We start from the raw sequence: 9,810 nt of genomic DNA on the forward strand, positions 1-9,810 counted from the left end.
AGAGAGAGAGAGAGGGAGAAAAGAGGGAGGGAGGGAGAGAGAAAGGGAGAGGAGAGAGAGAGAGTGAGAGGGGAGAGAGAGAGTGGGGAGAGAGAGGGAAAGAAAGAGGGAGAGTGTGAAAACTAGTTTTAGCCTATAAACCAGTTTAAACTGGTTTTTTTTTAATTAAAACTAGTTTTATTTTTATGAACTGGTTTAAACTGGTGCACTGTATTATAAACTAGTTTAGAACCAGTTTCATATGTGACAAAGCAGTTTGGTTCAGTTTTTAAACCATTTAAAATGGTTTAGTGCAGTTTCAGTTCAGTTTATAGAAAAACTGAACCATGCACACTCCTAGCAAAATTAGTGTTCACCAATGGGCAATTTTACGTTGCTTTATCAAGAATTAAGAGTTGCAATGCCCTAAACTTTCTAATTTTAGATGAAGATAGCAATCCAAACTCATCAACAGCAAATGTCGTGTTCAACGAAGTTTTTAATAATATTTAGGTAAGAAAATAGTATTTTCATTTTAGTAACGTGTTATTATTTATACTTTTGTACAAATATTTGTTGTAGATATAACTAATTTATTAACTATAGTTCAAACTCGAAATAAAATGTGTAATATGAAGCACAACATCATATGCCAATTATTTTTTTAATGAGATTAGTAAAATATTAGATTGTTGATAAATTTTTATTCGCCTTATAATATAAAATTTAGTGTAAAATTGACATGCTACTATTACAATTATATATACTTTTATTTTCTCAAGTCTCTTTTCTCATGGTTCAAAAATATTATAAATTTCAAATGGTTCTATTTACATTTTATTTTTTAAAATAAAGATAAAATTATACATTCAATATGTTTATTAAATAATAATGATGATAGTTTATACTAAATTTAAAAAATTTATAATTATAAAATATTATTTTCAATTTACTATGTAAAATTAAAATGTAAACCATGCATTGCACAAATTTAACACTGATTAGGCTACAAAACACACATGGTTAGCCTCATCGCATGGTTGAAGAACAGTTCGGCTAACCATTGGCTACATGCAACGTAAATTAAAAAAAAAATTAATTTCATAAAAAATGCTCTCTAATTTTGTTTTCTTAGATAAAAAAGCCGTTGAAAGGAATAATTTCATACTTGTTCTTATTACTCTTCTCATTTGATCTAACATATTTCACTTTCATGTTCTTTTATTTTTCTTTTCTGTTTATTTAAATTAAAAAAATATTTTATACTAATAACTAATTTTAAAAATATATATTTTTAAAAATATGTATTTAATTTTTAATTTTAATTTTTTTATATTTTTATTTAATTACGACAAAATCAACCGAGTAAATTGGTAACTCGCCAGATTGATCTAATGACCCATTTCTATGACCGAGTCCATTATCGGTTTTGAAAACTATGCCTGATAGGGAACAAGCCACAGACTAACATCAAATTTTTAACATACATTGATATTGCATCATCACAAGCCCTGACATAAACATCATTGTGATTTATTAACAAACAAGTTACACCAATATTTTGCTGAATATGCATCCCTTGAACACAAATGACACTTATTGAATGGATGCCTCGCTGAAATCCAATGTTCACTGCTGAGGCTGCAAAGAAGAGTGAAACAATCAGAAATCAATCGGAACTTTTGAAACTCATAGTGATAGATCAAGTGTGGATATAACATTTTGGACTACCAAGAAACGTTTCTTGAAAAGCTCAACTATTTCCTTTGGATCAGTCCTTGTTCGTGCATAAGCATCAATCTTGTTTACCTCCTGCAGTATTCATGTTCACAAAGGCATCAGATTGAGGGTTACGTAGTTCATTTTTCGATACTTCAATTTTTTCACTTTTATAATTAAACTACAATTACTTTTTTCAGAGGAGATTCATTGTGTGTATGAAGAATTCAGTACTACGCAGATAAATAAGAGAACTTGCCACTGTGCTTTAGAAAGAAGTGATTATGGCATACCTCAATCCAAGCTCTAAGTTTAGGTCTTCCTTCAGTGATGTCATGCTTGAACACGTCAGCAAGGACAACTTGGAATCTTTCAATAAATGGGATATAAGCAATATCCACCTGATTGTCACATGCATTTACAAATTAATAAGAAAAAAAATAATGCTATTGCCGTCGATATATAATCTATCAGTGACTTTGCACTCGGTCGGTTTCATCAGATGCAAAAAAATAATGAACATTAGCATCAAGTCCAACTTCTTGCAGGGTAAGTTAAACAATCTTTGTAAGGCAACAAATTAGGAAGGAAAAAATAAGGACTAAAATGGTTAATTACAAAACATTTGTATTTTTTTGTCCAACGTTTATTACTTTTATAGGGGTTTTATAAGTCTTATTTTATCTGCGAATAGAATATTCTAAATACCATTATATTTTAGTAGTTTATTAAGAAGGAAGACTATTTGAATTGATTAGTACTTACCCAACTGAATTGACCAAGAAAGAATGGACCGTCATCAAATTTACCAAGAGCATTCTCCAAGGAATCAAAAACAGAACCTGATTAAAACAAACAATTTTAAGAGCCACTTTAAATTTGAAAACTCTTTTCCTCTATCAAACAAACTTGTTATACACTTACTTGTTTGTTGTATAGCATCCCCTTTCAAGGCAGAGTACAACTCTCTGGTGACTGAATCAACTTCAGACACCAGCTTCTTACCAAACTCCTTCTTTGCAGGATCCTACAAAACACATCTTGACATCATTAGTTCACTAACATATGATGCATAAATACTGCAAAATTGGCCCATATTCGTATCAATACTCTTATTATAACTGTAAAATCTCGAAGAATTTAAGATAAAAAAAATTTGTAAATATCACATATTTTTTCTATGATTGTATTATCAATATCATTATCATTTTACTTCAAATTGGCACCATATTCGTATCAACACCTGTAATACAACTATCAAAACTTGAAGAATTTAATATTAAAAAAAACAAAATTTTGTAAATATCAAGTAACTTTCTATAATTGTATTATCATTATCATTATCATTTTATATAGCACCTTATTATATAAAATATGAAATTTTATGCAAAAATACTATATGCACAACAAAAAACAGTCACCAACTCAGCCACCATATATTTGTATATAAATACATGTGGTGTTGAGCTCATCTTCAATGTGTATTTTGTATTTCTAACATATATTTTTGTATTTCTAACATATATTTTATGCGGGTGGCCAATTTGGTGACTGATTTTTGTTGTATACTAAATATAATTGAATTTTATTAATATACGATACCCTTGTGTCTTATTGTTCATCAAATAATGACATTTGTGTACCTTTTGATCTCGCCCGTTTATACACAACAGTAGTCACTAATATAGAGTGACTTGGAGTGAGAAAATAAAATCAAAAGGATATTTGCAACTCATTCTTACACTGGGAACCAGAGAGGGGCCTTCGAAGTTTGCATCTACGTATTTGATCAAATCAAGGCTTTCTCCAATGACCTTACCGTTGTGCTCCAATGATGGCACCTCCATATATATACCGGTAGCAGAAAGTCAATATATATAAATTGGGTTAATTAAACTAGCTAAGCAAAATCCCCAACCAATTTATATTAGTTAAATTATCTTGTAACTAATTGGGTTACTTGGTTACAGACCTTATTTTCAGGGTAAACTTTCTCCTTGTACCAAGCAGGCCTGTCCCCAAGGTCAATAGCAACCAATTTGATCTTCTCTTGTAGTCCCTGTAACCAATGGAAGAAAAAAAATTAAACAAATAATAATAATAAAAGTAGATCAAACAAAATACATACAAACTTATAAGACTCAACGAATAATAATGGTATATAATAAATGTAAGGCTTTTTGTGAAAAAAAAAAAAATTTAGAACAACAAAGTATTGATCTATTAAATGATATCAAATTGCGTCATCACATTACACTCACTTGGACTCAACTTATTATGAGATCACTCCTAATCAATTTGTTTAGTGTCTGTTGAGGCTATCTGGTGATTGAATAATGCTCTTTTCGACTTCTGTAGACTTCTTTTTTTTTTTCTCTAAATAATGTTTTATTTATGTCATGCAAAGGGTCAAATGGAATGATACATCCTCTCAATTTTTTTTCCTCTTAATTAGGTGTACTCAATTAGAGCTAACTAGTTAAAAAACAGGTTTATTACCCAAAAAATAAAATAATAACTCCTCACTCTCTTAATTTATCAAATTTCAAAATTAGAAATAAAAAGGGGTTAACTTGAGTTGGGTAGTGGGCTCTTTGGACTTTTTCTTAATGTAAGTGCAATTTTTTACCCGTAACTCTTTAACCGACCAAGCGAAAACATGTGAGAAAAGAAGTTGAATGAAGAAAGATCACACTTAACAACTTCACTTGAAAGAAAAAATAAAAATCAAAATTCCATTAGATGAACGGTGAATAGGGTCATGAAACACATGATTAAATGATTATACAAAGAGAATAAAACAACCTTGTAGTTTCTAGTGATCCATACACGTTGTGCAAAGGGACAAGTATAACTGGTGTACAACCTTCAAAACATAAAAATTTATAAAATGGCAAGTTAACGACAATATGAACCAAAACAAAAATTAAATTAAATTAAAAATTGGAGAATGAGAAACGGACCTGGTGGTTCCATCAAAAAGAGGAGGTTGTTCGGATACTGAAGTCAAAGACGGTGGAAGAATCTCTTTCAGAGCACTAGGTTAGAGAGAGAGAAGCTAGAACATTAGATAAAAAGGAACATAAAGATATAGAGGAAAATGAGAGAATTACTGAGAATTTTAAACATACGCAGTTGCCATTGAGAGAGAAAATACTTGGCGGTGAAACACTGATTCTGATGGGAAGATTCCAGAATGAGGTGTGTGTGTCAGTAAAATTGAAGTGGTGGGTTCAGGTATTTATAGTGAGCTTGTATTTCTGATTCTGACGCAGTATTGTGTCTACATTCAAAATGTGGATTAACATGTGTCATCAATGACGATAAAGGGAAGTTAGAATTTATTATTTATTTATTTTTTATTTTTAAATATTAATAATTAATTAATAATAAAAAATAATAAATTTTGATAATTTTATAATATATATTTTTTTTAATTTCTACCATGCATTATCCTACAAAATCGACATATTTCGAGTATAAAATGCCAATTGAACAAGTTTCACACTTTGAAGTCAACATATCTGTTCTGTATTTATTTAGAAAAATAAATACTTTTACTAATAATTTTATTATACATTCTTAAAACATTTATACAAATAAGTTAATTAAAAACAGACGAGTAATTTCAACGAAAATTTGGAGCAAGTTAGTAAAATAAATTGTTGGAAAATTAATATTATTGAAATATAATTTTTAAATATTGCATACGTAAATATAATATTTATATCTATAAAAATTGTAAGAGGAGTATAACAGATTAAATAATACACGTAAATTGTGAGAGGAGTATAACAATTTATGTTATAATACACCAAAAAAAAATCGTAGCACCTTTTTAATATTTTTTTACAAATTTTTAAACTGCATAGATAAAAGTAGAGTGGTTTATACAGTTGTCGTTATTCTCTTTCTACCACTCTACTGCTTTATATAAAACTTTTATAAAATACGTATATCTGCCAATTTTATATAGTAGCACTAATCATTTATCGAAATTGTTTTGTCACTGTCTTTCTGGTATGTCTGATATTCTTTGTCACTTTCTATCTGCTGTGCTTTGTTATTGTCATTTTCATTGGAGGAAAAGTTAATAAAAAGCTCCTATACAAGAGTCTTTGAAAAATTCTCCATGCTAAGATCTAATCATTATAAAGGAATTCAAAAGTGTCCACAACATCTGCACACATATATATTAAATATGACATTAGAAGAAAACGGTAGTACACTCTAATTTATCTTTTGTATTAAACTGGTGTCAGGCAATAACTAATAATGAGACTTGAGTATTAAACATGAAAAATTAAAGTTCACATATAAAAAGATACTAAAATGACTCACAATCTCTAACCTGTAATAAGAGTCAACAGTATAAATTAAATGTCAAAAGCCATTGATGATATAATCTATTGAGAAAAACTTAAAAATTATAGAGAGTATAAATAATAATTACCAGATCAAGTTCTTAATAAGCATCCCATTCTTCATCACTATTATTAGCCTCAATTGTTGTCATTTCTTCATCATCAACATTGTTAGCCTCACTTTTCTCTTCCAAACCTATATGTTTCACACAAAAAATTATAATAATCTCTCTTAAAAAATATCAATAATTTCTCAATCAATCTGAAGATTTTGTGGCAATTTATTGTAGTCCCATTTTATTTTTTCAAACTTTGCAGTGGCAGATGTGAGTAAAATCTTTGCACCAGGCTTTGATTCATCTTGATAAGGATAAGAAGATGGTGTATATTGAGGTGGTGGTTCTTGGGAGTAATTGTGCTGGAATGGGGGTGGTTTTAAGTATGGTTCATAAGGTGGATAAGGGTCAGGGTCATATGGGGGTGAATGGTGAAAAAAGGCTTGTAAGTATGGTGGTTCAAAGCTATGCTGAGGAAAGGATTCATAGGCGTATGGTGGTGGTTGTTGATAATCAAAAGAGTGCTCACCATAGCCGTCATCTTGGTATGCCTCTTGGAAGGGCTCTTGGTCACAGTATGTTGGTGGAGGTTGTTGCCAAGAGAGTTGATCAAATCCTTGTGGCTCCTCCCATCTTTGGTTGTCCCATCCTTGATGCATGTTCTTATTGTAATCTCCTCTCCTTGCAACATAATTATAACCAGACTCATAGCCAAAGTTGTGAGAGTTCATAGTAGTGAGAGAAAATAAAAACAAAAACTAATAAAAAGCAAATATTTACAATAACCAATAATAAGGCACACGTTTGTAATTCCCCGGCAGCGGCGCCATTTTGACGAACGGATTCTTGCGTGGTCTAGAATTTTATAAATAAGCTCTCGTTGTAAGTATAGCTTCTAAACCAACAAAAATTCTTTCGTACAAAAAACTTGTTTGTCACTAAAGCAAACCCAGTAAAATTTATAACCGAAGTATTTAAATCTCGAGTCGTCTCTCAAGGAATTGCAGGGAGGTATGATTTATTATTGGTTATGGAAAAGTATCTTTTGGGTGTTTTGAAAGGTTTGAACAAGGAATTTAGATGGCAAGAAAATAAATTAATAACTAGAAAAACTCTTGGCAAGGTATGAGAACTGGAAATTCCATCCTAGTTATCCTTATCAAGTGTGATGAAAATTGTTTATTGCTCCCACTTAGTTAACCCTTACTAAATAAAGGAAAGTCAAGTGGACTAATCAGTTTGATTCCTCAAATCCTAGTCAACTCCTATGGAAAGATTAACGTTAGAGGAATCCAAATCAATCAGTAAATTCTAATTTTCAATAAGCACCGAGTTTGATAATTCAAGTGTCCCCATTTACTCAACCAAAGCCAAAAGGAGAAAAATCTAAATTATTTATATCATAAATAAAAGAAAGCAATCATAAATCTGAAATACCTCAATGTGTATTAAATAAGAAAATCAAATTCAACATAGAGTTCATAAACCATATTGAAAAAATAAACAACTAAAGTAATAGAATAAATAAAAGTAGAAGAGAACATAAATTAAAGGAACATTGAACCTGGAATGAAGAAATAATCCTAAAACTAAGAGAAATCCTAAATCCTAAAATCTAGAGAGAGGCTCTCTAGAAAACTACATCTAAAACCTAAAATTATGTGAATGAATGTTGTATGATGAATTGATACATTCCCCCACTTTATAGCCTCTAATCTATATTTTCTGGGCCAAAAAATGGGTCAAAAACAGCCCAAAAATCCCCCCAGCAATTTCTGATACGTCCAGCACGCGGCACTGTCACGCATACGCGTCCTCCATGCGTACACGTGGATTGAATTTTCTCCAGGTCACGCGTGTGCGTGATCCACGCGTGCGCATCACCTATCTTTGGAGCAGATATGACAAATTATATATCGTTGCGAAGCCCCAGATGTTAGCTTTCCAACGCAACTAAAACCGCCTCATTTGAATCTTTGTAGCTCAAGTTATGACTGTTTGAGTGTGAAGAGGTCAGGCTGGACAGCTTTAGCAGTACTTTAGTTTCTTGCATTCCTTCCACTTTTGCATGCTTCCTTTCCATTCTCTAAGCCATTCCTGTCCTGTAATCCCTGAAATCACTTAACGCACATATCACGGTATCAAACGGTAATAAGAGGGGATTAAACTTAGCAAATTTAAGGCCAAAGAAGCATGTTTTCAATCATAGCACAAAATCAGGAAGAAAAACGTAAAACATGCGATTTCTATGAATAAGTGATGAGCGGATATTTTATACACTTTTTGGTGGTATTTTCATGTAATTTTTAGTATGCTTTAGTTACTTTTAGTATATTTTTATTAGTTTTATGAAAAAAAATCACATTTTTGGACTTTACTATGAGTTTGTGTGTTTTTCTGTAATTTCAGGTATTTTCTGGCTGAAATTGAGGGACCTGAGCAAAAATCTGATTCAGAGGCTGAAAAAAGACTGCAGATGTTGTTTGATTCTAACCCTCCTGCACGCGAAATAGATTTTCTGGAGCTACAGAAGCCCAATTGGCGCGCTCTCACTTGCGTTGGAAAGTTGACATCTTGGGCTTTCCATCAATGTATAATAGTCCATACTTTGACCGAGATTTGATAGCACAAACTAGCGTTTTAACGCCAACTTTCTACCATTTTCTGGCGTTAAACGCCAGAACTGGCATAAAAACTGGAGTTAAATGCCCAAACTGGCACCAAAGCTGGCGTTTAATGTCAGGAATAGCCTATGCACGTGAAAGCTTCAATGCTCAGCCCAAACACACACCAAGTGGGCCCCGGAAGTGGATTTCTGCACTATCTATCTTAGTTTATCCATTTTTTGTAAACCTAGGTTACTAGTTTAGTATAAAAACTACTTTTAGAGATTCATTTTGTACCTCATGACATTTTACATTTGAATTTGTATCTTCTATGGCATGAGTCTCTAAACCCCATGGTTGGGGGTGAGGAGATCTGCTGTGTCTCGATGGATTAATGCAATTATTTCTATTTTCCATTCAATCACGCTTGTTTCTATTCTAAGATATTCATTTGCACTTCAACATGATGAATGTGTTGATCCGTGACACTCATCACTATTCTCAACTTATGAATGCGTGCCTGACAACCACCTCCGTTCTACCTTAGATTGAGTGTGTATCTCTTGGGTTCCTGGTTCACGAGCTTGATTGCTTCTCCTGACAACAGAGTGTTCAAATCCCTGAAACCAAAGTCTTCGTGGTATAAGCTAGAATCAATTGGCAGCACTCTTAAGATTCGGAAAGTATAAACCTTGTCTGTAGTATTCCGAGTAGGATCTGGAAAGGGTGACTGTGACGAGCTTCAAACTCACAAATGTTGGGCGTAGTGACAGTGTGCAAAAGGATCAATGGATCCTATTCCAGCACGAGTGAGAACTGACAGATGATTAGCCCTACGTAACCCATAGTAGGACCATTTTCACTGAGAGGACGAATGGTAGCCATTGACAACGGTGATCCACCAACATACAGCTTGCCATGGAAGGAGCCTTGCGTGCGTGAAGAATACAACAGTAGGAAAGCAGAGATTCAGAAGACAGAGCATCTCCAAACCTCAACATGTTCCTCATTACTGAATCACAAGTACTTTTTATTTCATATTATTTATTCTTCATAAACAAAAATCATTTTTATCATTAATCCCCT

General features: G+C 32.2%; 1 protein-coding gene across 2 annotated transcripts; it reads right to left on the reverse strand.

The window, feature by feature from the left end:
• Positions 1 to 1,286: 1,286 nt before the first annotated feature.
• LOC107474488 (glutathione S-transferase L3) lies at positions 1,287 to 4,971 on the reverse strand. 2 transcript variants are annotated; one of them, XM_016094111.3, is made up of 10 exons: positions 4,830 to 4,971; positions 4,662 to 4,736; positions 4,504 to 4,564; positions 3,671 to 3,757; positions 3,441 to 3,539; positions 2,623 to 2,725; positions 2,464 to 2,540; positions 1,992 to 2,099; positions 1,711 to 1,791; positions 1,287 to 1,620 (listed from the first exon to the last, which is right to left on the reverse strand). In XM_016094111.3, the coding sequence occupies exons 1-10, from the start codon at positions 4,838 to 4,840 to the stop codon at positions 1,609 to 1,611; spliced, it is 714 nt and encodes a 237-aa protein (XP_015949597.1). In that variant the 5' UTR covers positions 4,841 to 4,971; the 3' UTR covers positions 1,287 to 1,608. The 2 variants fall into 2 exon arrangements, with proteins under 2 accessions (XP_015949597.1, XP_020991062.1); XM_021135403.2 differs by having other exon boundaries at positions 1,699 to 1,791.
• Positions 4,972 to 9,810: the final 4,839 nt, after the last annotated feature.

The sequence above is a fragment of the Arachis duranensis genome, chromosome 2 (assembly GCF_000817695.3).
Source record: "Arachis duranensis cultivar V14167 chromosome 2, aradu.V14167.gnm2.J7QH, whole genome shotgun sequence".
Lineage (NCBI taxonomy): Eukaryota > Viridiplantae > Streptophyta > Magnoliopsida > Fabales > Fabaceae > Arachis > Arachis duranensis.

What these genes read in the sequence shown, in the direction of transcription:
- LOC107474488 (XM_021135403.2), bottom strand. An exon ending in GGATCACTAGAAACTACAAG is followed by an intron (nt 3,758 to 4,503) that starts GTTGTTTTATTC and finishes CATTGGTTACAG; the next exon opens with GGACTACAAGAGAAGATCAA. An exon ending in AAGTTTACCCTGAAAATAAG is followed by an intron (nt 3,540 to 3,670) that starts GTCTGTAACCAA and finishes ATATATATGGAG; the next exon opens with GTGCCATCATTGGAGCACAA.